Source organism: Neltuma alba, unplaced genomic scaffold (assembly GCF_004799145.2).
Source record: "Neltuma alba isolate B1F8T4 unplaced genomic scaffold, ASM479914v2 tig00011013_pilon, whole genome shotgun sequence".
Taxonomy (NCBI): Eukaryota; Viridiplantae; Streptophyta; class Magnoliopsida; order Fabales; family Fabaceae; genus Neltuma; species Neltuma alba.
In genome coordinates, this window is record NW_021635766.1 from 54,693 (window position 1) to 82,650 (window position 27,958).

The 27,958-nt window shown below is 34.9% G+C and overlaps 3 protein-coding genes across 8 annotated transcripts; 1 reads left to right on the plus strand and 2 right to left on the minus strand.

The window, feature by feature from the left end:
* Nucleotides 1–1,339: 1,339 nt before the first annotated feature.
* On the minus strand, nucleotides 1,340–26,202 carry LOC114760722 (protein-tyrosine-phosphatase PTP1). 4 transcript variants are annotated; one of them, XM_028950016.1, is made up of 10 exons: nucleotides 26,197–26,202; nucleotides 8,064–8,115; nucleotides 7,385–7,484; nucleotides 7,142–7,224; nucleotides 6,883–7,023; nucleotides 5,473–5,604; nucleotides 4,189–4,334; nucleotides 3,940–4,081; nucleotides 2,415–2,491; nucleotides 1,340–1,816 (listed from the first exon to the last, which is right to left on the minus strand). In XM_028950016.1, the coding sequence occupies exons 2-9, from the start codon at nucleotides 8,091–8,093 to the stop codon at nucleotides 2,420–2,422; spliced, it is 846 nt and encodes a 281-aa protein (XP_028805849.1). In that variant the 5' UTR covers nucleotides 8,094–8,115; nucleotides 26,197–26,202; the 3' UTR covers nucleotides 1,340–1,816; nucleotides 2,415–2,419. The 4 variants fall into 4 exon arrangements, 3 of the variants coding, with proteins under 3 accessions (XP_028805849.1, XP_028805847.1, XP_028805848.1); XM_028950014.1 differs by lacking the exon at nucleotides 26,197–26,202 and having other exon boundaries at nucleotides 8,064–8,340; XM_028950015.1 differs by lacking the exons at nucleotides 1,340–1,816; nucleotides 26,197–26,202 and adding an exon at nucleotides 1,847–2,127 and having other exon boundaries at nucleotides 8,064–8,340.
* Nucleotides 12,452–18,607, minus strand: LOC114760721 (protein-tyrosine-phosphatase PTP1). 3 transcript variants are annotated; one of them, XM_028950012.1, is made up of 9 exons: nucleotides 18,354–18,607; nucleotides 17,652–17,748; nucleotides 17,416–17,498; nucleotides 17,169–17,309; nucleotides 16,171–16,305; nucleotides 14,779–14,927; nucleotides 14,559–14,700; nucleotides 13,421–13,494; nucleotides 12,452–12,875 (listed from the first exon to the last, which is right to left on the minus strand). In XM_028950012.1, the coding sequence occupies exons 1-8, from the start codon at nucleotides 18,552–18,554 to the stop codon at nucleotides 13,426–13,428; spliced, it is 1,017 nt and encodes a 338-aa protein (XP_028805845.1). In that variant the 5' UTR covers nucleotides 18,555–18,607; the 3' UTR covers nucleotides 12,452–12,875; nucleotides 13,421–13,425. The 3 variants fall into 3 exon arrangements, 2 of the variants coding, with proteins under 2 accessions (XP_028805845.1, XP_028805846.1); XM_028950013.1 differs by having other exon boundaries at nucleotides 12,452–12,871; nucleotides 13,418–13,494; XR_003742079.1 differs by lacking the exon at nucleotides 12,452–12,875 and having other exon boundaries at nucleotides 14,559–14,695.
* On the plus strand, nucleotides 23,158–26,690 carry LOC114760720 (protein WHAT'S THIS FACTOR 9, mitochondrial). The gene is made up of 2 exons (XM_028950010.1): nucleotides 23,158–24,890; nucleotides 25,233–26,690. The coding sequence occupies exon 1, from the start codon at nucleotides 23,231–23,233 to the stop codon at nucleotides 24,815–24,817; it is 1,587 nt and encodes a 528-aa protein (XP_028805843.1). The 5' UTR covers nucleotides 23,158–23,230; the 3' UTR covers nucleotides 24,818–24,890; nucleotides 25,233–26,690.
* The last annotated feature ends 1,268 nt before the right edge of the window (nucleotides 26,691–27,958 follow it).

The following is a 27,958-nucleotide window of genomic DNA, read 5'->3' on the forward strand; positions in this document are numbered from 1 at the left end:
ATGAACCATGCACTTATTACTCCCATAGACCCTTTTTCTTCTTCCATCACTTCAAGTTTCAGTTTTACACTATGCCTTCACGAGCTAAGAGAATCAGACTACACATGGCAAATCTTACATGTTGATTCGACCAAGCTACAGTATGGAAATATTAGAGGAAGGCACGCTGGTATAGGTTGATTTGACCAAGCTATAGTATGAAAATATTAGAGGAAGGCACGCTGGAACACTTTTTGAATGAGGACAAAACTAAAGTCGATGTCACATCCCTAAAGTCGTTCTTGGCGTGAACGACTTTTTCAGAAATTTAAAGTCGTTCTCGGGGAGAACGACTTCCAGTGAAGTATTTCGGGAAATACTTTTTACCCTGTAGCATTTCGGTAATATTTTGTACTGTTTATAGTATCCAAGTAAAAAAGCCCCTTTAGCCGTCTAATATTCTGATCAACGAAATTAAGTTAAATATTTATATTGTTATTGAGATATTTTTGTGCCGAATTATTGAAGTCATTTTGACTTTGGACTTTAAGAAAAATAAATATTTCTATTTGATAATATTGATGATTACTTCCAGCAAAATAGCCAGTTAAGAGAATAATTAGGATTCAATATTTTTAACTAAATACTCAAATCATGTAAATTAAATTAAAAACCGTTTTTTGTGACCAACCTAGTTAGGTGGGTCTCCAATCCAGCCCAAAAAAGGGAAAAATCATTAGAAAGTCATATTGAAAGAGCTTTGCTCCGTGTTTAGGATCCAACATGTACTTACATCGGGTTAGCTAAAAATGCCAATGATCAAATGATTATTATTAAAAAAATTACTTAGTTTATATTTTATTATATAAATATAGGTTAAATCATATATTAAAAATAAATCACTACTCCTTTAGCAAAATGCAATTATCTAATTTTTCTAGCACCATATATAATCAGTAAATAAATACGAAAAATTATAGAGAAGAATAATTTAACGGAAAGTTTTTTGCTAAAGCATATATATCCTCTTGTTGGAAGGAATCCTATTCGAGATACTGTCAGGCACCAAATATGAATACTTATCCCAGTGAGGATTTGAACTTTAATTCATCACGTTGTGAAAGACTAGCTTCTTCTGCTAAATCCAACCCCGTTGGTAATTTAACGGAAAGTTATTTAGTTTTTTATGGGTCCATTCACCATTTTTGCAATGTAAACATGGTTTGATCAGGCCCATCAGATTTAGGCCCTACCCAACTGACTTAAGCACCGAGGGTAGAAGAGAAGGCCCAAATCAATTCCCCCCCAGTCCAACGTCGAAAGCAACTTTGTCCCCCCCCCCCCCAAAAAAAAAGGTATCTCCACGTAATGTCGCTTTAGATTTAATACTAATTTTTATCAGGTGCCTCACAACAAGCACGCTTTTGGGGATATGAACTTAAGTATCAACTAAAAATATTCTCATTTAATCAAACGATTACATCAGATATAATGACAACGAGGAAGTCCTTTCATCATCGTCCATCCTTTTAACACAAGATGGTGGATGAGGAGCAAGAAGTCTCCGCCTTATCTTCTATTCCGTTTTCTTTGAATTCCTTGTGCTACAGTGAATACTTGGAATTGGACAGAGTCAGAAGCCAACCACATTATTCAAGGCTTGGGAAGAGTCTTACTTTTTTCACCCCATTATATGTTATATTTCACATCGATTCCGATTCTTTTCTCTTCCAGCTCATACACATTCCCCACAAGAAAAAGTTGGGACGATGTAATTAATGGAAGAAGGGAAGTGAGAGGTCCACAAACGATGATCTTGTCATCAACATCAAATATTCTGCATCAAAATGGTAGGCAATACTGCAAGTTATAAGTGGGATCGACGACCACTTTTATAGGGTTCTTTTATTAGCTCCAGGCATTGAAATGGCCTAACAAGTTCGCCGTTCAAGATTGTGAAAGAAGAGGAAAGGCCAAAGAAAAGAGGGAAAGAAAATTCCCCCAACCCCCACGGGATAAAATAACAGTAGTTCTAATTATTATGCTCCTAAAGCTATTCTGTTCTCCCATAGACTTAAGTTAAAGTATTACTATAATGAAAAGGATGCCCAAGGGAATTTTGCCATGCCTGCAAATGCACCTGAAAGTCTGAGAGTAATATGAATTTAGTGAAACTTACAAACTTTCCCAATTCAAATTAGCTGCAGGCAGCGCGTTATTATTGCCAGATTAAAGAGGAAATGTTAACATATGTGTCTGCAATTTATCATGCTACCAGGAGAAAGTTTTGAATTAACAAAGATACTACAGAAGGAACTGATGAATAAAGAAAAATGGACAAAAGGTTCCGTTGTTGACAAGGATTTTCAAGAGCAGGACAGTTCAGGCTGCAGAATCTTTGCAAAAATAGAAGTGAACAGAAGTAAAGAACATACCCTCCTCATTGCTGATGATTAGAGACAAGCTCATCCAGTGCCTCTATAGTAGCTTCATAGCAGAAATTGTACTGGCTCTGACAAGATGCAGAAAAATAAAATAGAAAGATGAGATGTCAAGAAGTTGAAAAAAAATGCAAGTGGAAAGTGAAGAATATGACATTGGAAATTGGATCAAACGTAGGAATTTGAATTCAGGCCCCAAAAAGAGTTACTCCCCATCCTCAGACTAAGACATTTGCAAACAATCCACAAATGAAATTTTAACACAATAACTTTTGTATACAATCGTGTTCAGAATCTCATTAGGTATTGTTTGTTATGAGAAAAATGAAAAGGAGGGGAAGGGAAGGAAAATTTTAACGAGTTCTATTTTAAAAATTCAAGAAGTGGGGTTTTGAAATTTTAATAAAGAGAAAAGTAATATAAAAGACTAATAAAAATTAATTAAAAGTTTTTAACCTCATTTTTTCAGTTTTTTAAATCAAGCTTATTAAAACTTTTCTTCCCCTACCCTCCTCTCATTTTTAATCCAAGTGTTTGGAATTGACTCTTGGATTCATCCTAGCATTTCATTAGACATCAATCACATCGTTGGTGGAATTTACACACTTTATTTAAGTGCTACAATGAACACAGGAATGATGAAAAAGTATGGGCCTAATTTGAGAAATATCTAATATGCCCTCGCTATCATTAATCAACAACATCTACTTTATCATCATCATCACCACCAAAAAGTATCCGTACATTTCCCGTACATTTCATTCACTTTTTATCATCCCCTATCATTTTCCCTACCTAATATTCTCCCTTATCAAACATAGCATCGGTTTTTTAATGATCCCGACCAACGGACAAAAAGCAGAATCATCTGGCTAGTGAGAAGTGATAGAATCCTACAGGCCAAACAGGCCGATAAAGTACTGTAATTAGTCGAAGGAATCCCAGAGTTGCATGCTTGAGCTTCGCAACGAGGTTGTATGGATAAAACTGAGAGTTAAGTTGTATAAATGAGCAATTATTTAGCCTCCTTTTAAGGTAGGAAGGAGACCAGGTGAACCTTTTCATTTCATCTAATACTCACTTATGAATCTTCAAATAACAGTCTAGCCTAACACCTCAACAAAAATTAGCTACATTACCATCAAACCATCTGAGGAATCGAAAGTCATGTTTGTTCTTGGGTTTTTAAAATTGCTTGGCCGTTTACTGAGTTTAGGATGGGAACCTAATTGATATGCAACCCAACAAAACAAATGCCATTCCGTCCATAATCAATACGGTTCATAACACCAACAAACTATTGGTTGAGATAGCAAGCGGTCTCACCTTTGTAAGAAAGAGAACACAAGTTCGAATCACGGAAAGTGCACTTATTAAAAAGGCTTTAACCTTAACACTCCCGATCCAATAGAGATTTTGATTCATTTTTTTTTTCCCTGAGTGACTTGGGGAAACTCTATGTTTATACCAAAAAAAGAAAGGGTTCATAATGGACAATATTAAGTACAATGCCAGCTACCTGTTTCTGAGCCATTCCATATCGCTGCGACCTGAAGACAGATATGGTATTACGAAGATCCAAGGCAGACTTATCCCCTACAAGGATTCTCTGAATTGTATTGTGAACAGCACAATATGCTCCAGTTCTGCCAATACCTGCACTGAGAATCATAGATTTCTCAAACAAATATGCATGTGACTTATTATAATTTTGCAGTAAAAGGTGCGAGCTTTCAGCCAAAAAATAAATGAATAAGTGTGAGCTAACCTGCAGTGCACCACGATTGGGCCAAGTTTTGGTGGTAAATGGTACAATCTCTTAAAAATTGCGCGCACAGCATGTGTATCGTTGGGGACTCCATAGTCAGGCCACTGAGGATAATGAATGTGCAAAACAGACAAGGGCGGATCTTCCTGCAATAAAAACAATCAATGATAAAAGTAAACCACAATGCAACAATTTTGTCACAAAATAGAAAGAAATAGTTGTGGCAATGAGCAAGCTATGAACTACAAGGACAGACATTAAGTACAATGCTGATTACAGACAACAAAGGCTAAAAGAGGGTTTCAATAATTGGTCTGGATCTTAGTAACTCAGTGTCCAAAAACATTATTTGTCAGGTTGTAGCAGGTAAATCTTACGGAAATTTTCCCTAGAGCAACATGCCCCTGGGTAGAAGGTCAAGCCTGATATCAGTGCTTCTCACTTGAGTCAATGGAAGCTCATATCTCAGTGATATATTGCATCAGGTAGAATTAACAGAAAAATGTTTACATTATGGAGACCAATAACATAGTAATAAAATGAATCCACTAAACTGGTTCATATATGAATAACAAATAATACGTTTTCAATTGTTATTTGAGCGAAGTGTAGAAGTCTAACAGCAAAACAGATGGAAAGCAGAGGCACTGATTGACCAAATTTGTCCTAAACATTAAACCGTAGGGACAAAAGGAACAATGCATCTTGTTATATTGAAAAGTGATTGACCCAATCAATTGGAACTCAAAAGGGAATGTGCCAACGTGGACTGTGCCAAAAAGAAATCAAGGACACCATAAATTGGGGTAATAATATATGCAAGGCCTCTGAGATGCCCGGACAAGTAAAACGATATAGCAAGGTTTTAGCATCGGATAACATTTTTGAACTTTCAGGGAAAGGAGACGGAGATTTCTTCACTCTTCAGCAAATAATCTCTCCCACCCCAAAGATAAAAGATGAACAAATTTGCCACTCAATCCATTCAACAAAGACTGGATAAATTTTTACACTATATATACAAAATTTAAAAATATTAAATATGTTATAAGTACAGAGAAATAAGGAAAGAATACCCGTCGATGAAATGTAGTAAGTCAAATCTAGCCTAAACTAGGGCTTCATATTTATAGGAGAAAGTTGCAATGCAAGCCATTGAATGCTCAGTTACCAAATATGTCCTATTGATTATACTATAATAGTAACCTACAGGATAAGGGATAAGGGCCAAGCTAATAGACACTCACAATGTAATGAGCATAATTACATTCCAACATGTCTCACCTTTCTATGCACCTTCAAATGGCGCAATACCAATGAGTATTCAATAGTCTTCATCCATTCACAAACAACAGAGATATTACCAAACTTTAAAGGTCCACCCTCAGCTTGAAAATAATCGTGGCATTTTACAATCTGCAGTTTATGAAGAGAAAGAAAAATAGCTCATGAAAAAGCAAGTCTAATTTACAAGTAAAACAATATAATGATGTTTGGGGAAAAAAATCAACCAAAGCAAGCACGGAATTGCTTTAGCAATAATATCTTTAAGCTTGAGAAGGACTAAACGAAAGAGCAGGCGATTGCATTTTTAATGGACATCTTGGTAAAGACTAAATGCACAAAATTTGGAATTGTAATAACTTACCAAAAACAAAAAGAAACATAGTGCAGGAGCCAGGACCACTCTTTAAAGCAAATAGATTACATAGCTGGGAAACATTAATAATCACACTATCCTTTAATAACTTTGCTTAAAGAATGAGATAATGGATGCAACACCACATTTCAAAAGCCAAAATGAGGATAATCTCTGCAATCTCTTTGCAGAGGATGCACTAAATGATACGACAATAAATAGAGTTGGGCAGCAAAAGCCAAATTACAAGCATATTTAAAAACCAGGGACGGATTTAGAATGAGAGATGTTCTGGAACAGAGGTGAGAATTTTGGTAAATCAATATATAAACAGTTCGAAATTATTTTTTTTAATATTTGTCATAAATAATTTTTGAAATAATTTAATTTTTAATATATCAATATACATAATTAAATGAAAATATAAAATTCTTAAAATAAAAAAAAAATTTCAATTTAAGATTTTCAATTTCTTTTACATATCACTGCATATAGATAATTTTCAATAAAGGATTATGATAGATCTTCAAATTTTACAAAATTCAAACCAAGACATATAATATAAAATCTAAAGAACAATATTGTTTAAAAAATCTTAATTAACACTATATCCAAATTAAATAACAAAAAAATTATTTTCATGCGATGATATCGATATTTCACCAATTTTTTTTTTTTAAAAAAAGCTAACATGCATTATGTAGATATTAAACTTCACCTTTTTTATTAATAAAGATTTAATATTAGTTGATATAAATATTTCAATAAATTAACAAAACATATACGTATTTTCTTTGAGTTTTTTCTGTCACCGAATATATTTTCTTATTTAATTTAATTAACTATTAGCATTATGTGTGTGTGTCTATATTGTTTGTGTTAGGCTTTTCGGTGAGCAAACGTGAGCACAAGGGCCTAAATTAAGACACATAGTTACAATTAGTACGAGGGACTCCTAAAAACATCCGAGGAGGAGGAAACCATTGCTCCCGCAAAGGGTGGAGCTTCTTGAGAGGGAGGCAAAAAAATATTAAAAGATATCACTTGTGTAGTACCTTGTTATGTTCAACAAGCGCAGTGAGATTCACAATGACGGGGCAGCGGCACTGGATTACCATTTCCCAGAAATCCTCACAAGTATGTGGCAATGGACCTTGTGTAGCTATAAACTGAGAAACACTCTCAGCTGAAGAGGTCTGCATAAAAGGAACTCACAAGGCATAAAACTAAGAACAGAATACCAATATGGCAATATATCTCCTTGTAATTATACTGTTCCCAGACAATACCAAATACTCATACTACTATCTATACCGAGAGAAAGCTTGCATTGATATATCCCATGGCCATGGGTCTATCATCTGTACATGATTCCAGAACGACCCTGTTATCGTCAACTGAAATAAGGAACAAATAAACATTTACTCTCAATAAATAAATCAATAAAATTCTTAAAGAACACATGTTCTGGTTGAACAGAAATATCAGATGCACTGCATTTACTCTCAAATACATTATAACATTCAGTAGGGAGAAAACATTGAGTGTCATATTTACATGGCAGGACATTCTCCGGATACCGATTTTTGTTCAGATTTACGTCATTTAGAGCTACGGTGCATCTTCTCCTCAGCTCACTCAGTGTTATCACATTGGCCTGAAATCAAACATTCAGGGGGAACGAAAACAAAATTGCAAGAGAAGCAAGCTTGGATTTAGAAACCAATTATGGAAGTGAATTGTATAGCTTGTCCAGTTGCTCTTATAAGATATGACAATAGCAAACATGCAAACAAATACTAAAGGAATGGGCAATCCACATAACAAAACTGCGAGTAAACTCTTGACAAATCTCGTACGATGGTCGAAGCTTTTAAGATGAATAATTTCTTTTCCTTCTTCTTTTAGTATGAACATTGCATAGTTTATTGTGAGAGTAAAAGAGGAGGGAAAAAAAATTCAACTCCTACAAAATAGGCGAATAGGCTGCCCGTCATTAAAAGATATGAAAATGTCCAACACCACAGAGCATTCCAGTAATTAATAAACTCGCACAAATTTCCCAAAGAACAAATCATAACAGCAACAATAAATGACGACCCCCAGCAATATTTGAAGAGTCATCATTGCGCGTCCCCCATTTTCCCATAAACTTTCTAAAGGGTGTTCTGGCTTCAACTAGCGGCACGTTCCAACGTGAAACCAAACAGACACACTGTAGGAAGTACCAAACTACCTCCAAGTGGGCGAACTCTTGATCGATCATCTCCGGCGTTCTCTCCCTAAAGCTGCCCAGCGCTTCAGTACAGTCCCTGACCTGATGAGGGGTGAGAGAAATTCTCGGGGGAGAATCGGAGGAGGGATCCCACGGTTTGTGAGAAAAAGCAGAGGAAGAAGTTGAAACAGAAGCAGCCATGGCAGATCTCTTGTGGGCGCGAAAGTGGATTCAGACTCGGCGTTTAGCAAAAACAGAGCGAGAGAAGGGAGTGGATGGGAGTTGACTGTGGTGGTGAGACAAAGTTGATGGCGGAGGCCCCTTTTTGGCGGTGTGGTTTTCGGTCGTCCCTTTTCTGCATTTCATATTTTTATTTTCCGGCAACTGCATTGGGTCCCACTTTCTTTGCTCACCAATCAGCACTCGTCACGTGCAAGCATTTGGATCGGTCATTCCGGCTAATGAGATCGTTGTAATAATCAACGCCCTGTCACTGATGTTTCCCACGTGTTATATATGTTCCTTTGGTGGTGATTCGTTGATTTTGGTCCCAACCATCGTTTTAATTTTTTTAAAAATTAAGAGGTGTTAGCGATACAAACTGAGCTAACTATTCAAACTTTTAATCCAAGTAAAATCACTCATTTTCAACTTCTCAACTGGTCATGTTAAGACTCTCATTTTTTAATATCAGATCTAAAATAACTAAAAAAGCTATTACCAAACACACATTAATAGATTGTGGTCAAATTCTATTTCTAATGCACAGGATTCTCTTAAAGAAGTAAGTGCAGAGCATATTCAAAATTTTTAATGATAGAATAAAAGTATTATAAGTAAGGCTTTCAGAAAAAGAGAGGAATTTAGAGAGAATTCATGAGGAAAGCACACTGACATTATACAAGAAAGTTATTAAAAATCTTTTTGCACCTAATTATTGGCAAAGTGTGGTTTATATAGAGACTCTGGGTCATAACATGATGAAATCTAAAAGCAAATATTCTAAACACCATTATTACAACTTGACATAAAGACAAAGATGCCTTTAATCATTACAACAAAACAAACACACTTCAATTATTACAATAAGACAAACACTCATTTAATAAAGTTAAAATAGACATATGACATAAAGTAGATTCCTGGCGAATTCTCCTTATCTTTTGATGTGACACAAAACAGATTCCTTGCTAATTATGCTTATCGCAAGCTTTCACATATAGTTTCATCACTTGGGGATAGATTCATGACATCTTCTAGGTCACAGTTGTCAACATTAGAATCATAGATCCCTATTGTGTAGTGTGAAGGTGGCCTATGGCTCCTTGTAAGTTGGTATTTCAAACTTTGTAAGTAGGGTCTTATCATCATTATCTTGGTTAAGATCTTGGGATTCTCCTGCAAAAAATGGAGTCTGTGACTGGAGACTTAGTTGAGAGAGATGGAGTCCTTCAGGCTGAGTGAGTTGGATCTATGAATCTCCTTGATAGGGATCCTGAGATCGTTTTTTTAGAAAGTTATTTGTTGGAATTGAAGATATAACAGCGCCGATGATGAAATTCCTCTAAAATACTTCAAGAGTCAAAGAACTAGCCCTTTGTGGCCAAGTAGGAGGACTTTGAAGAAAAAAGTCCAAGAGAAAGACATGCAGAATCTTCTCTTATGTCTGGCTCATTAAGTGCAGTTAATGTTTTTTTTTTTCAAGTTTCTCTATTAGTAACTTTTCATCTTTTGGCCACAAGGAGAAAGTAATCTAGAGATTCAAATTGTTTTCTGTATAAAGATTTTCATCAGTGTCTTTGTCATAATACTTGTAAAAAGTAAACAAACAAAAAAGTTTTTATCAAAAATATTGTAGAGTTTTCCTTTTCAGTAGGAAAGAGAAGCAAGCATCTCAAAGAAGGTGACAAGGTGAGAATTTTGGTTTTTTAAGTCACACAGATGGTGGTATATAAAAAAAACTGAGAAAACTATGGCATAGGTGTAGTTGGCTAAAAGAGACCAAATATACCATAAAATTTCTTCTAATATAGGTCTTTTCGTGATGGGAATAGTGAGGTATAGAGTATCGGCATCAAAATGCTAAGGATATGGGTGAATTCCAATGTTCATGACAAGAATGTGAAGCCGATAAAACATAATACTTTTGGGAGATTTTGGACATATGTTAAGGTTTCAAGACGAGATCCAAAAGGAAAAATAGCAATTTTCATTGTGCAAGGCATTTCTTTGTACCAAAAAAAAGTTAAATTGTACAAAAAGAAAATAGTCTGCACAAAATATTATTAAGATACTTTCTCTGTCTTATTTATTTATGAGTTTTAAATTTGGAAATGAGTACCTTTCATTTTATAAATTTCAATTTGCATTTGTCTCAATATTTAATGTATTTCTTTTTAATGTTGCTATTAATTATTTTTTCTTATCACATTTCTCCACACATTTTCTTTCATCTTTTTATTTATTTATTATAAAGATATATTTGAAAACAAAAGTATATTTTTAATGTATTTATTATTTTTAACTAATTATTTATTATTCATAGATTAATTACTTATTGCTTATAATAAGACTTTGAGGGGGTACAAAGGACTAATTTGCAGATAAGATTACAGACAAGGAAAGTTGGGAAAAAATTAATTTGAAGTCCTTTCAATTCTCTGAATTCTGAACGACCCTTGGAATTTTTTTGGGTTTTCATTCGGTCCTTTAGTTTTGCGCCATTACATCTATTAGTCCTCAGGTAATAGCTAACGACGTTAGCATTTGCTGTTATAATAATGGGCCTAAACCCTTGTCTCCTTTCTCTCCCACCGTAGATGTCTCCAACCAAGCTAACCTGTTTTAGTGATAGCAAAACAGAGCTATTGCAGAGAAGGAAACAAGCGAGAGAATAAGGATAATGCAGAGATTGGAGACAGGTGGATTTAAAATGGACACCGCCTCTATGCTAGATGAAGGTTTTCACTGTCTCAAATTTTGCTAGTCCGAGGTTTACTCCCTTCAACCTTCTCATAACCCCCACCATTATTGCTTGGTTATCCAACACAACCCCCTTTGTCCTCTGCCATGGCTGATAGAGAACGAGGAGCAGGGAGGAAGCAACACCGACAAGACGAAGAACCGAATTCGGTTGACTAGATTAGAAGAAACCAAATTGAAACTTCTGCATTTGTCTTCACAGAAAATGTCGCTAAGCATCACATCCAGAAAAGATGATAATAATTTAAAAAAATTTCAGAGCTCATATTTCATATTTATTCGAAGAGGCTGCACTCACCAATTTATTCCACACTTTCTCTTGTTAATTTTTTTTTTTTTTTCCAAGTGCAGGGCTTTGTTTGAGACGGCTATGGTGGAAGGTGAAAGAAGGAGAGTAATGTTTCAGACTCGTTATCCATGCTTTCTAACGGTAAATTTCAACCCTTTTAGTTGGGATTAACTTATATAACTGAAGAAAGTTAAAGGATACAATTAAAAAAAGGAAGAAAAAAAAAGATAAGTACTTAATTCAAAATTCGAAAAAGGCTGGAAGTACTTCCAAATTAATTTTTTCAAGTTGAGTTGCACCAAAACTCAGTTGGATAAAGTTACTAAAGACCATTTGTTAGTTAATTTTACGCGCGCACATATAAGTTGAGAGACACACAGGTCAAACCGTCAAATACATGGTCCCGTACTCTAGCTTTTTTTTTTTTTAGCTACACATGAGCACTCTTATATTAGAAACAATCATATTCAAAACACTATTAGATGCTAAATGTGACAATCCTCCTGATAAAAATATAAATATTACTCTTCCAGTCCTTAATATAAGACCCATTTAACTAATTTGATTAGATTAAAGAAGTTAGGTAAGTTAGTTAATTATAAGAAAAGTGACACATTTTTCCTAAAACACCATAATCATCTTCCTTAATACCCTCTCTCCCTCTTCTACTTGATTATGGTTGAGAAAGTATCCACAAGGGTAATTTAGAGAAAGTTGATAAATATGAGAAATGAGTCTTATATTTAGGATCAAAACCAACTCAAGAATTGGATCCTATATTAAGGACCGGAGGAGTAATTCATTCTGCTAGGCTCAGTCTAATTTTTATCGAGAGAGAGAAAAAAACTTTGTTCAGTCCGCCCCATCGAAACCAGGTCCTACCCAACCCATCAATCCCCAGGCCTAGTAAAATAGGCCCAAAAGGTTAGATCCCTCGTCTCCATCGCGAATTATTTGGACCATCCTTCATTTCTATCAATGCATAAGGTGACACAGTTAGGCCATTATTGTTATTCAGAAATTAGTAAAAGGAAAAATACTAGGATGCTGCCCGCATAATCGTACTCCTTGCAAGTTTCTGCAAGAACAACTAATTCTTACTAGTTTTATCAGCATTCTTATTTGACTCAACTTTAAATGTTTAGACCATCAAAAGCAACTTTGATTTGTAGAAGGAGAAAGTCTGTCCCTTCCATTTTCTTTGAATTCATCACATTATCTTCCACAACTCCCAAATATCCCCCACAAGAATAACATGCGACAGTATACGTAATAAAAGAAGGGAAGACAGATGGCTATAATTGATCATCTTCTCATCAACATCAGATATTCTGCGTCCGGAACTCCAGGGTAAGTGAATAAGATAAGATGCTTTTTATTAGCTTCATGCACTAAAAGGCCTAAGAAGTTCACCTTCCAACATGGGGAAAGGAGAAAGAGGAAAAAGGGGAGGAGACAGAAATAAGAAAACAGGGTCCAAATTATCGTCTTTAAGAGCCATTCTATTCCCTCATGGGTTTCAGAAGGATGCCCATGGTAGGTTGCCATGCCTACAACTGCACCTGAAAGTTCAGGAATGATAAGAATTAAGTGAAATTCACAAGCTCTCCTAATTCAAATCAGCTGGAGGCAAGTACATTAGTATTGCCATACCAAAAGAGGAATGCCAAGGTAAGCAGTAGTTCAAAATGAAGCAAGCAAATCTCACTTCTCGTGATGGTTCACTTATTTACATCAAACATCAAAGGTAAATGTCAATTTATGGGGAAGAATCACCATGAGGTTCCTTCCTTAATCATCAAAAAGTCCCACAAAAATTAAGCAACATGTAAGGACAAGTTCCAGTATAGGAAATGACAGCAGGACCATGACTCTTGCTTGTTATTGGGACTTTTTGATAATTATATTTATTCCTCAAGGCGTCATAATGATTTTCCCAGTTTATAAAGCTACCAGGCGAACAGCTTGAACCAACAAAGACAGTACGAAACTATGGATGAAGAAAACTTGGAAAAAGAAATCATTGGAATAAAGGACTTTCAAGGCCAGAACAGTGCGGACTACAGAATCTTGGAAAAACAGGGGTGAACAGAAGTAAAGAACGTACCGTCCTCATTGCTGATGAGAAACAAGGTCTTCCAGTTCCTCTAAGATAGCTTTATAGCAGAAAAAGTACTGATCCTGATATAATGTAGGAAAAGAAAAAGAAAGTTGGAAAACAAAGCATATAGAAAGTAGAGGATAAATGGGAATGTCACATTAGTGTTTGAAATTTAACATAATAATTTGTGTACAATCTTGTTAAGAATCACATTAGTGTTTGCAATTGACTCTTGACCTCATCTTGCTATTAAATTATGTCCATTGCATTACTCACTGAATTTACACACTAATTCAGTCATAAACTGTTGATCAACAATAAAGAATGAACAAAAATAGCTCTGTACCTCCCAACAGTAAACATTTAGATAAATAGCATAACAGCCCAAGTACTTTACAAAAATGCTTGCTATTCAAAGGCGAAACAATAATCGGAACGTCCCAGATAATTATATTCATAATATTTCATCAAAACAGTTTCACTTTGTATCTTATTATGCTAACAATGCTTGCTACTTTATATGAGCTGAAGATGGATTTTATTAGGTAAACATATACTGACAGAATAAATAAAATATTAGAAATTATTATGGAAAAGCTAATTTGCAGTTACATGTAGACACAGAAGATGCCTATTTAAAATTAGCATATCCATCTAGATCACCATTAACATGATCAGGCAAGTACTAGGCCTCAATCAATTCTAGAACCAAAAATTGAAACCTATAGTTTTGCTTAAAATGGTTTTTATACGCCTATTTAGTTCTAGAGAAATAGACTAGAACCAAGAATTGAAACCTAGAGTATTGCATATATTAGCAAGTATTTAGTCTGTACTTAATATATCTTTCTAGTGGTTTTGGAGGTTATATTCACCCGTTTTATTGTACATTTTGAGAGTTATAATCTGGCACAGACTAGTGAATCTTCAATGAACAGTCTAGCCTAATGTCTTGACAAAAATTGCATTACTATCAACGATCTGATTGAACATAATGCTTGTTGTTAGATTTAAAAATTGCTTGACCATCTACTGAGTTTGGGAAAAGAACTTGATTATTATTTGATTCAAAGAAACCAATGCTTTTCTATTCTCAATCATTATGTTCATAATTGACCTAATTTAAGGTGGCAATGCCAGCTACCTGTGTCTGAACCATTCCAATACGCTGTGACCTGAAGACAGCTATGGTATTACCAAGATCCAAGGCAGACATATCACCAGCAAGGATTCTCTGAATTGTGTTGTGAATTGCACAGTATGTTCCAGTCCTGCCAATACCTGCACTGAAATCAGAGGTTTCTCAGACAAATAAGCATATGACTTATTATCATTATTACAATAAATATAAGTGATGAGCTAACCTGCAGTGCACCACTATTGGGCCAAGGTTTGGTGGTATATGGTACAATCTTTTCAAAATTTCACGCACAGCATAAGTATCTTTGGGAACTCCATGATCAGGCCATTCAGGATACTGAATATGCAAAACAGGCAAGGGCGGCTCTTCTTCCTGCAAGAAGAAAAATTAATGAAAAAAGTTAACCACAATGCAATAATTGTGTTTCAACAGATAAAATCAAGTGAATAAGCAAGGTAAGGATCAAAGAGGGTCTAGATCTTAGTAACTGTGTGTCCAAACACATTGATTTGACATATTCTAGCAGATAAGTGTTATGGGATTTTCCCCTAGAGCCACATACCCAGGGGAAGAAGGCTATTAGAAGGAAAACATATAGCAGTGATAGGTGGGTTGTCATGCCTGCTACTTGAGCTCATGGAACTATGGAAGTGCATATTTCGGTAATATGCTGCATTTGGTAGCCTTTATAGAAACAAATTGATAATATAAAAGCCAAAAATATGGTACCAAAATAAGACCCATAAATTAGCTCATACATGAAAAGTGAATAATAGCTTTTCAGTTATTTTACTGTTTAAGCAAATCATACAAGTCTCACAGCAAAACATACCAAAAACAGAGGCATTGATTGACCAAATCGAACTTAAACACAAACCATTGGGGGAAAAAAAACAAGAATTCATCTTGCTCTATTGAAAAAAGAAATCAAGGGCACCGTAATATGAGAAGATGATATAAGTAAAACCTCTGAGATAGTGGGAAATGACATTATTCCATAAAGGGAGAACCAAACAGTACCCCAAAAGAGAGAGAGAGAGAGAGAGAGATTGTCATTCTATTCAGACATAGTTTATAAAATGTAAAAAAAAAAAAGAAGCCATCTTAGAGTATACAGAAATAAGAAAAACTCTTGAATGAAACACAGCAAGTGAATCCTGACCTACATGAGACGTCCCATTTATAGGAGAGAGTTACAAGCCAAGCCATAGAATACTCTTAGTTACAAAATGATATTACATTAATCACACAAACTAACCTACAAAATATGGAGTAAGAGGCATATCAAACATGCTAATACAAATTCACAATGTTTACCGTTGAAATTGGTTGAGTCTAAGAATTCTCTCAATTCCTTGAATTCTATTCATGATTGCATAGTGTTTATATAGACATAATTGAGCTAACAAGCCTGCCTCCTAACTAGGATAATAATCTAGATTAAATCTATCTAAATCCCTTGAAGGATAAAATAAAATAAATAAAACAAATCTGACTTGATAAAGATAATTTTAAGAGCTAAAATACTAATAAACAGAATAATTAGTAAATAAATAAATAAATAACAAACTACTGGAGACACGCCATTAAACATTTACATTCCAAGACATCTCACCTCTCTATGCTGCACCTCCAAATGGCGCAGTTCCAGTGATGTTTCAGTAGTTTTCATCCATTTGCCCATAATAGAGATATTGCCTAACTCTCTAGGTCCATCTTCAGCTTGAAAATAATCTCCACATTTTACCATCTACAATATACAGCTCAAAAATAGAGAGGAAAATAGCTTGAGAGAGGAAAACAGCTCATGAAAAGCAAGTCTAATTTACTGGTATAACTACAACACAATGATATAAAAAAGGGGGTAGAACCATGAAAGACATGGATTGCTTGTTTCATAATATCTTCAAGCTTCAGAAAGAAGAAGAATTGAAAAAACTGATGCAGCAGCTCAAGCCAAAATGAGTATAATCGCTGCACGAGAATGTTTTATCATACATCATTATAGCTTCTGACCCCACACACACAGAGAGAGAGAGAGAGAGAGAAGAAAAAAACATTCTGCTTTTGGTTATGGAATCAAACAAGGAACTTAATTTGGGCATAAATTAAGCTGTTTCTAATATCACAAGTAACATTATGATTGTGCAGTTTGGTGCAAAATTGGACAGAGAAACCTGTAATAAAGGTGATCTCCTCACAGTAAACGACAAAGGTCACTAATTCTATATATGATAAGGAAAAAAAGCTACGGCAGACTCCTTCCTCATAATATCCAAAAATTTTGTGAGCTAGCTTGCCCCTGTTGTATTTTACATTAGCACAGTGGAATCAAATAGTTCCAAAAAAAAAAAAAAGGATTTTGCCACTAAAGTGGAGAAGATAGCTATAGCATCTCCTACTTGAACTTTAACTGTGCTTGGCTAGCAAAAGCACTTCATGTCAATCTTTACAGTCAGAAAATAAAACGAATATAGACATGGAAAGTGAGAGAATTCAAATAGATCTGGATAACAAAAGCCAAACCACAAGCACATTTGAAAACCACCAAACAATCAATTTAACATCACTTGCCACAACAAAAATTACCTAGAAGCCTACACAGTCAAGTACCTTATAATTGTCGACAAGTCTAGTGAGCATCACAACAGCAGGGCAACGGTATTGTATCACCATTTCCCAGAAATCCTCATAAGTATGTGGTAGGGGACCTTGTGTAGCTATAAACTGAGAAACACTTCCAGAGGAAGAGGTCTGCAGTTGAGGAACTCAGACTTTTTCAAACTAAGAAATAATATACTGAGGTCCCCTCGTAATAGTGTTTCCAAACAATATCAAATACTCATAATAATAACCATACCGAGACAAAGCTTGCATTGATGTATCCCTTGGCTGCAGGTCTATAATCTGAACTTGATTCAAGAACAATTCTGTTATTGTCAACTGAAATGAGGAAAAAATAAACAACTAAGTCAATATATAACTCTCCAAACACAGATGCTCTCGTTCTAACAGAATATCAGATGCAGTGCATTTACTCTCAAATATATTATTCAGATAACCTTCCTTAGGGAGAAATAAGAAAGTCATATTTACATGGTAGGACATCTGTATACCGATTTTTGCTCACATTTACGTCATTTAGAGCAACAGTGCATCTTCTCCTCATCTCACTCGGTGTTATCCTATTGGCCTGAAATCAAACATTCAGCAATAACCAAAAAAGTAAGGCAGGCAAGCCTAGAGTTAAAAACAAATAATGGAACTGAATTGTATAACTTGGCCAAATTTTCAATGAGAATTTCGTTTAGTAGTCCATCATCCCATTCTGTTCATGTCATCGCACAATATGAGGATAGCTATAACCACCGAGAGTTGTTACAACAAGCAAGACTTCGCAAGTCCCGACCTTTCAAGATGACTAATTTCTTTTATTGTTGCCATTACAAGATATGACAAAGGCAAACATCCAAATTAACACTAATACCATTACAAAGCTGCGAGAGACGGAGAGAGTAAGCGTTTGAAGGTTTTAAGATGAGTCATTTCTCTTCTTTTTTCTCGAGAAAAAACAATTTTCGACTCCTACAAAGTACGCCCTTGGGTTTTTTGCCATTAAAAGAAATGAAAAAACCAAACATCACTGAGCATTCCAGTAATTCTTAAACTGGCACAAATTTCCCAAGAAATAAGGCATACTCATAACCCGATCAACAACATTTGAAGAGTCATTAACCGTGCCCCAGTCCACACGTAAGCACCCAAAGAAACCAGACACGGGGAGAACTACCAAAGTACCTGCAAGTGAGCAAACTCTTGACCGATACTGTACGGCGTCTGAAGCTTCTTCGTGAGGATGGTCAGCGCTTCGGAGCAGTGCTTGACCTGATCAGGGGTGAGAGAGATTTTCTGGGGGGAATCGGGGGAGAATTCCAACGGTTTGTGAGAGAAAGCAGAGGAAGACGTAGAAATGGAATTCCCGGATGAAGCAGCAGCCATGGCGGATCTCTTGTGCGCGCGGGAGCGGGTTGAGCTGAGATTCCCCAGTTGCGTCGATCAGAGAGACAGAGAGAGACAGAGAGCGAGAGCAAGTGGGATTCGTTGAGGTTTTGAGGCGCAGTTGGTGGTGGTGGTAATATGGTGGAGGCGACCTTATGGTCGCTTTGGGACTGGCTTCTCTCCGTTCAGCATTCGTCTGCTGGCCCCACACCTTCATGGTGTGCCCCACCTTGGCGGGACCTTTTTTCTGCTCATCACAGCTTTATTATATTATGACTAAATATTCATGCACAGATGTAGTAGTTAAATTATTTTTCTCCATGTGTCTTTTAACTAAAAATTCATGCACAGATGTAGTAATTAATTATTTTTTCTCCATGTGTCTTTTAACTAAAATTAATTAATAATAATTTGTAGGGAAAATTGCAAAAAAGACCTTGGAATTGCAAAAACGCAGATAGGGACCCTTGACAACTTCACTATGGGTTTTGACAACTTCAGGGCATATTATTCTTGTCAAAACCCATAGTGAAGTTGTCAAGGGTCCCTATCTGCGTTTTTGCAATTCCAAGGTCTTTTTTTGCAATTTCCCCTAATTTGTATTTAATTATATTTTTGCTTCGCACAAAACCTAGGTGAAGTTAATTAAGTCAATTCCAGCAATAAATAATAATAATTAGATCCGTTAGGTATAGGTAGCCAATTACGGTACATCAATCAATTAGTTTAACAGATAACCACTCTTTTTTTTTTTTTTTAACCAGCAACGGATAACCACTTAATCTCAAACCTGTGTGTATAATAGTGCTGTGGACTTTGAGCAAGCAAGCAAAGAAACATCCACGAGAGAATAGAATTTTCTAATGTGATGTAATACCTCCTATCCTAATTATAAGAACTAGTTGATTAATTTGAAGAGAATAAAAAAATAAGTTAAATTAGTTATTTATAATAAATAGGTGTTGTCTTTCCCAAAATATCCTTGCTACTCAAGTTTATTTATTGGAACTATTATTATTAGAGGGACTATTTTAGAAAAGAATGCATAAATATGAGAAACAAAATAGATTGAGGTCTTATAATTACGATCAAAACAAAAGTCAAACAAGGTCTTATATTAAGAAGCGAAGGTAGTATTTTCTAAAGTCTCCGCTCAAAATAAAAATGTCCGCGCCTTTCCCTAATTTTTTTTCACTCATAACGTCAGTTTAACAGTGGGTTCTGGTGTTAAGTGGTGATCTGTTAAACCAATTCATATGACAGAATCTCATTAGCTACGTACTACTTCATCCCTAATTATAAGAATTTTTTTTGTCAAATTACGCTTTTTAAGAAAACAGTTAAAATTAATAATATGTAACAAATGTAAGTTCTTTTCCAAATCCATACTAAATGTAAGAGAGTAATAATGAGATAAATAGAGAGAAAATGTAATATATGAAATTTATTAGGGGTAAAATAGCTAACAATGTATTAAATGTTCAGATAAACTCAAAAAAAACTTTATAAAAAGAGACAAATCCATTAAAAAAAAATACCAAAAGCACTGGTCTTGGCTTTATCATTTTATTTTTACTAGTTTTAATCACAAAATAAGAGAGATGATTAAAATTCCAGGACATGAGAACTACGAGATAGGACGGGACATGATAGGACAGCAACCAGGACGAGATACAGGATGGGGCCATCCCATCTTGTCTCGGAGTATTTTTTTTAATTATTTATTAATAATTATTATTAGATTATTTAATTCACTTATTAATAATTATTATTATTTTTATAGTGATTTTCAGCTCTTAAATTACGATATTATCTCAACAAAATCTTCTTTCTCAATAAAATAATTCATAAAGTCATTATATAGTGTTTCTTTTACAATTTTTTTTTACAATATTGTTTTTACACATTTTTATACTATATAATTGAGATTTCTACATACTTTTTTTATAATATTTTTATTTTTAGAAGCCCAATGAAAAATAAACATTATAACATAAAAAGATTTATACAAAAAATTATTTTTTTTTTGAAAAAAAGAAGGAAACGAGACATCCGATTCCTGTTTTGATTCTATCCCCGTCCCGACAGGACCGGGACAAAAGTAGGACGGAACTGGACATGGAACAAAATCACGTCCCGTCCCTGTTCACCAGGATGGGATCTAAACAGGCCTGTCCTGTCCTGGTCCCGTCTCGTTCTGTGAGCAACCTTAATTACATCAAAGTAAGGGACGAGTCCAAATAGTAACAGGGTTTGATAAATTTTTCGTGGCAATAGGCTTTGTTTTTTTTTTTTAATCAAAGGCTTAAGCATAGAGTGCAAATGTTTTTGTCTTCCCAACAAATATATTTTTCAAGATTTGAATTTGTATTCTCTTTTTTACGGAGATAAGACCACTTACCACCTCAATTGAGAAATTGTTAGTATAGGCTTTGTTATTTACATCAATTCACTATAAATTTTCCATGAAATAAATCTAAGAAACAAAGATAGATTCTTTTTAAAATTAAACTCTCTCCCCCCATATATATATATGTGATATTACTATCATCCTTTTATTTTATTTATAGGCCCTCATAAATTGTGAGTGGCATTTTCATTTTGTTAATCAATAAATGTATACATGAAATATTGAGCTACCTGTTTAAAAAAATTAATTATATAACTATTTATATATACTAACTTTTTTTTGGGTCCAAATTTATATGTACTAATTTTGATCTTTAATATAAGAACTCATTTAATTATGAGATTCTAATCTATTTTATCTCTCATATTTATTTATTTATTTAAAGTAGTCCTTGTAATAATGATAATTTTAGTCAATACACTTGATTAGCAAGGATATTTTATGAAAGATAATATTTATTTATTACAAATAACCAATTTAACTAGTTTTTTTAATTTATTTAAATTAGTCAACTAATTCTTATATTAAGAATAAGATATAATTTAATTAAAAATATCTTATAACAGACAACAAGAGTATATATAAATTAGTGGGAGAAACTTCAATGATAGGATTTGTCACCTACATCAATCTACTTTTGAATAGACATGAAAGAGGGAACCTTTTATTATTATTATTACTTCTCCAATTCTTAATATAAGATCCATTTAACTAATTTGATTAGATTAATGAAGTTAGGTAAATTAGTTAATTATAAGAAAAGTGACACATTTTTCCTAAAACACCATAATCATCTTCCTTAATACCCCATCTCCCTCTTTTACTTGATTATGGTTGATGGAGTATTCATAGGGGTAATTTAGAGAAAATTGATAAATATGAGAAAGTGTCTTATATTTAGGACCAAAACCAACTCAAGAATTGGGTCTTATATTAAGGACTGAAGGAGTATTATTATTATTATTATTATTATTATTATTATTATTATTATTCACTTGATAACTGAGAAGAGAGGTAACATCGTATTACTCGTGAATAAGGGTGCTTTACATTACAGGTCGTAGATTATCTCCTTTCCGAATTGGTGATAAGTAAAGTGATCTTAGGTTCGTACCCTCATCTCTCCGTTTTGCATGAGCTTGAAATAAATATTTTTATATTTGATCAGACAAAATTTTTTAGGGGAATTGTTATGAGTTGTCAATTAAAAAAATGATTGCTAAAAATTTTTGATGACAACTTAAAAACTATCATTTTATATAGGGTTAAAATCCTTAAATAACTTGAAATTATTTATAAATGAACACCCAATATCTGAAAGGTGTTTGACTCTCGTATATTTGAGAAGTTTTATTTCTTATCATCAATTCCTTGTTAAATTTGATCATTAAAATTAAGTAAAACTAGGTAATTTAATAGTCAAACTTAATAGTATAAGAGCTCAAAGAATTTTAAATGCTGGATGTTTCTTCATCTATATTTTCAGGATATTTAAATATCTCAACACTTTTATATATTAAGGCTTGTTATTACATATTATTCGGTCATCATTTGGATTTTCTAATAATTATAATCTTTAATCATAATTTTATACTACCTCCGGTCCTAAATATAAAAGCTAGTTAACTAATTTGAATATATTAAAGAAATAAGTTAAGTTAATTATTTATTATAAATAGGTGTTGTATTTCTAAAATATTCTCATTATATTGGTTAGAACTATTATTATTAGAAGGACTATCTTAGAAAAAATAATTAAATATGAGAGATAAAGCAGATTAGAGTCTTATATGTAGGACCAAAATAAAATTAAACCGGGTCTTATATTAAAGACCGAAAGTAGTAGTAATTATACCAAATTTTTTTCTTGTGTTATATAACATAAAATTACTTCTTCTTTTTTTTTTTCATCCCTAGTCCTTGATTCGATGAAAATTTTTAACTAGAGCTTTGGTTCCATGATGGAAAAACAATTTGAGAATCGTGATCCACAATCATTACACATATAATTATAAATTGCATTGTCACTGATTTTTCAAATTTTATTCAGATAAAAAAAAATGTAGAGTAACAGTAAACTACCCATCAAATTAAAGTACAACGGTTTGGGGAAAAAAAAAAAAAGTTGACGTGTAATTGAAGCAGGCGAAGATTGAACGGTGATCCTAAAACCCTAAATCTAAAGCCAAAACCTCCTTCAGGCTGCAGCGGACTTCGGTGTTCCTTGCGTGTGAGCGGAAACTGGAAGTCGCCATTGTTGCGTGAAATGTGGTTCGTCTTTCTCTCGTCGCAGTCCAAGTCTATTCTGAAAGAACACTCCTTATCCAAACACTGTCACCATCTGAACCAGCTAAGAAACTTGGTGGATGGTAGTGGCTCCATCAAATTGGTGCGGGATCGGGGTCTGGACCATGCCGTCGAGAAGGAGAAGAACCTCCTGCCATTGGTCAATCTCAAAAACTTCATCAAGGGGGAGCCTTCGAAGTCTATTCCCATCTCGGTTATAGTTGAGAACAGGGAGCGCCTCAAAATCCCTTATCGCCCCATCGATTTTATCCGACAATATCCTTCATTTTTTGAGGAATTTCTTCCTGGTGGAATTGGGATTCACCCTCATATCCGACTTACTTCTGAAGTTCTCACTCTCGATGCTGAAGAGCAGTTGATGTATCAGAGTGATAGTTATAAGCAACAGGTTGCGGATAGGCTTTTGAAGTTGTTGATGATATCAAGAATCCATAAAATCCCATTAACAATCATTGAACACTTGAAATGGGATGTGGGTCTTCCACAGGACTATATACATAGTATAATCCCTGAGTTTCCTGATTATTTTCGGGTTGTCGGTAGAAAAGACCACGCATTTGGTTCGGAGAATAAGCAGGCTTTGGAGCTGGTTTGTTGGAGCAATGAACTGGCAACTTCGGTTATGGAGAAGAAGTTTATGAATGGGGAAATGAATAATGCAGAGAGAAAGCCAATAGCGTTCCCTCTGCAATTCACTGCTGGTTTTGAGATGGATAAGAAGTATAAGAAGTGGTTGGATGACTGGCAGAAGTTGCCGTATATATCTCCGTATGAAAATGCGTCTTATCTTTTGCCTAAGAGTGACGAGTCTGACAAGTGGGTCGTCTCTGTTTTGCATGAAATTCTTCATATTTTAGTTCCAAAGAAGTCAGAAAAAGAAAATTTACTGCTTCTTGGAGAGTACCTGGGTCTCAGATCAAGATTTAAGAGAGCGCTGCTTCAACACCCGGGTATATTCTATCTGTCACATAAAATTGGAACCTACACTGTGGTTTTGAGAGAGGGTTACAAGAGGGGCTTTCTGATTGAGCGTCATCCATTGATGACTTTGAGAAGTCAGTATGTTCACCTCGTAAATACCACTGTGGAAGATAGCGATGCAGCTAAGGTCCAAGGCAAGAGCACCCAACAAGAATCGAAAGGCAAAAAGGTTGACGGGAAAGCAGAGCTTGTGTCGAACAGGGGGGAGGAACACAAAGAAGAGATATGTGAGTCCTCCAATGCCAAAGTTGAAGAGGCTAGTGACACTGATGATGTCGATAATGATGATGAAGAGCAGTCTCATAGGGTAAGTCGTAAAAACTCCGCCAATTATAGAGCTGGAATAGTCCAGAGAGTGAACTTAGATGTCAAGAAACCTTCGAGGAATTCTCGAAGGGAAAGTTCAGTTGGACGAATTCAACTTAAAACCATGAAAAGAACCCCAAAAGAAGTTTCAAGAAGAGAGCAAATGCATGGTAGACATAGAGATGATAAGAGTTCACAGCAGAGATCAAAATCACCAACAAGCAGAGCAAGGTTAACCAGCAAGAAAACCCCTACTTAGCAAAAATAAAGTCCGCTCCTGGAAACTAACACATAGGCGGGTTAGCAGTCTTGCCATTGATTCCCCTACTGTTGTAAGTTTTAAGGTTTACTTTAAACATTATACTATGTCTTACGGTTTGATTTTTTCTGGTATGTCAACTTTTTCCCGTACTATATAATCCTGCTGTTGATCATATGTTACACCACAGTGACAAAAAGTTATGTTCAGATACACTCATTTTGTCTTAAGGAATAGCAGCTTTTAATCATAGGGTTAAGGGTCATTTTGGCCTTGGAAGTATTCGTGAAGGAGCTGTCGGCATTCAAGGTTTCTTTTAGTAGCATTAAAAATGAACAATGTTGCTCTAACCATTGAAAAAATAATATTAACTATTGAAAAACTAATAGTGACCGCTAATATTTTTTAATGACAGGGGAGCATTGCTTCTTTTGTAATACTTCCGAGGTGATATTGAGTCAAAAAAAAAAAAAAACCTCTGGGGTGATATTGAGCCCAAAAAAACTTCTAGATACCTACAACTCATTCGCAAATACTTCTGGGTCAAAAATGACTCTTAACTCTTATTCATCTCTCAACTGCTGGGATAATATGGCTTGGAGATTGGATTGTCTCAGTCAATATGGCAGCCATATTGCCACTCTGCTAATCTATTTCTTCATTTTCCTGCAGTCAGAGAAGTTTGAAGGGCAATGTTACTTCATTTAATTTATGTGCTTGCTGTGTAATGCCAATATTTCTTAGAATGCTGGTTTAGAGCAATCTTTGAGGTAGAAAGCTCAATTTAGTTAGAGATCTGTTCAACTATGATTAATTTATTATATTCAGAATACAATCAAGAGGGTCCTCAATGAAGCATTAAGAGGAGATTATAACTTACCTTGTAATCCTTAGAATATTACTTTCAATGATGGTCTCCGAGAATTTTGAAAGTCTTGTATACAAATATGAATGTGTTGATTGTTGCTGTTTGCATATCACAAGGCAATATGAGCGGAGCAGAGAATGGAAAATGATTTGTATAGAAGGCTGGTGAGTTTGATTGCATTCTACTGATGTTTGTAAATGTTTGGATAAGATGTTACAAAAAAGATGCCAAACACCGCTAGTGAGTTTTCTTCTTGTCAAGTAAACTGGTAATTCGAGTAATTTATCAATTCACAGATAGTGTATCCTCCATTGTTACTCAGTTCTTCATTTTTTTTTTTCATTTATCTACTGGGATATGATGCTCACTGTGTGCATAGTTACACCGAGGAAATGATCATTGAAGATATGAGAATTTTATTATATATGTATAGGTATGTATGTATCCTCAAGGATTGAAGGTATCTTTCCCAAGACAGGATTTTACACGATTGGTGCGAGCAGTTTCTCACAATTTATCTCAAATGGATAGGACATGTGCAGTGTCATTGTTAGAAATTCTAGTAGCGGAATCTTAGAGGAATAGTGGGGAATACTGCTAATGACGTGTATTGAAGTTGAACAAATTCATGGAATGCAATGAGGAGAAGTATCGAATGCACGATACGCAAGACTCTAATACTGCGAGGCCTTGTGGAGCTCCTAACGCAGCCTTCTTGTTTTAAATCCAATTGCGATGGGTTTTTTTTTTTTGGGAATTTGTAGTGTGAGGGTGTATGTGTACATAAATAGTATTGATAAGCCTGAAGACTATTTTGTTGGAAGCGGGCCTAAGTCTCAAGCCCACTTAACCCTAATTTACTCTTCTACCTTAGTGCAGCAGCCGCAAGATTTCACTCTAATATTCTTTCAATTAGTTTTTTATTGTTGTATTATCTTAGGGATATTAGATTATTATTTCGAGTTTTATCTTGCATTTTTTTATTGCGATAGATACGATTTGATATGGGAAGCTCTCTCCCTCTCCTATATGTATCGGTTTCTTGAATGAATAAAATGCATAGGGCTGCGTTTTTCACATATTTAAACGTTAATGATCATGCATGTTGCTTCTCATTTGGGGTTTCATTAAATTTAGAGGTGTTTCCAGGTTACTTGTTTCCTTCCATTATGGTTCTGCAACATTACCTTTTGCAAACTGAACATTTCTCTTTACTAGCTTTTAAAATGGTAAAAGCATCCCAAAAAAGAAAAATTGATGTGGAGTTAAAATAACACTGGGAGCCTGCTACAAGTGGCTGGTTAACTGGTTCCCAAGTTTATCGTCAACCATCCATCTGAGGTTTTATTTTTAGCCCTAATTATATGTTGGTGGAAACTCGGATTCCATGTTCCTGCAAATAGAGGGCATCGTTAATTTTGCAAATAAAAGTTGGTTCGCTTGGTAAAAAATTGGTCCATACCCCATAACAGTATGAGTTTAAATTCAGCTGTCAATATAAAGATCTTATCGGTGGGATTTATTGCTACTTCTATATAATTTTCTTGACCAGTGTGCTCTACTCTAACCCTGACAAGCCTGTAGGATTCTTTTTTTTTTTTTTTGGGTGGGGGTTGGTTTGGGGCATATTCTTAGCTTGGGTAGCACGATGTGCTATCAGAGGTGATTGAATTTGTGACCTTATCTACCCTCTTGTACTTTGAGGACAATTCTGTTGTGTATTCTTGTGCCTGAGCAATATTAATAGTGCTTAATATTCTACCACAACAGCAACAAGTTCTACTAAGTAAAGTCAACTACGTAGGTGGCACGGCTCTATTGTACTTAATGTTCTACCAAGATTGAATCCTTATGGAACTTTACCCTTTAAGAGGAATAGACATTTTTCCCTTTGTATTTATGCATCTATAGTCAGTCTTGCATCTTTATAATCGCCCAAACAGTTTTTTTCCCTGATGCATGCCCAAGCATTTTCTATAGCGGCAAATGATATCCGTGCCATGGCATAGGGAGCCCTGCTCAAAAGTCTTGCACCAAAGTTTGAGACCATATGCCTATCTCCTGTAGTTTTGTAGCATGAAGACTCTTTTGAAAAAGGAAGGTCACGGGTTTGACCCACTTATAACTTTAGGCTGATGGTACCGAATCCTCTAATTTAAAAAAAAAAAAAAAAAAAGGGTTTGAGGGTGGTGGAGGAGGACAACGAAAATGTCCTAACATGAGATTATTGGAATATAATTCTGGACTAGATTTATAGAGAAGCTAACAAATAT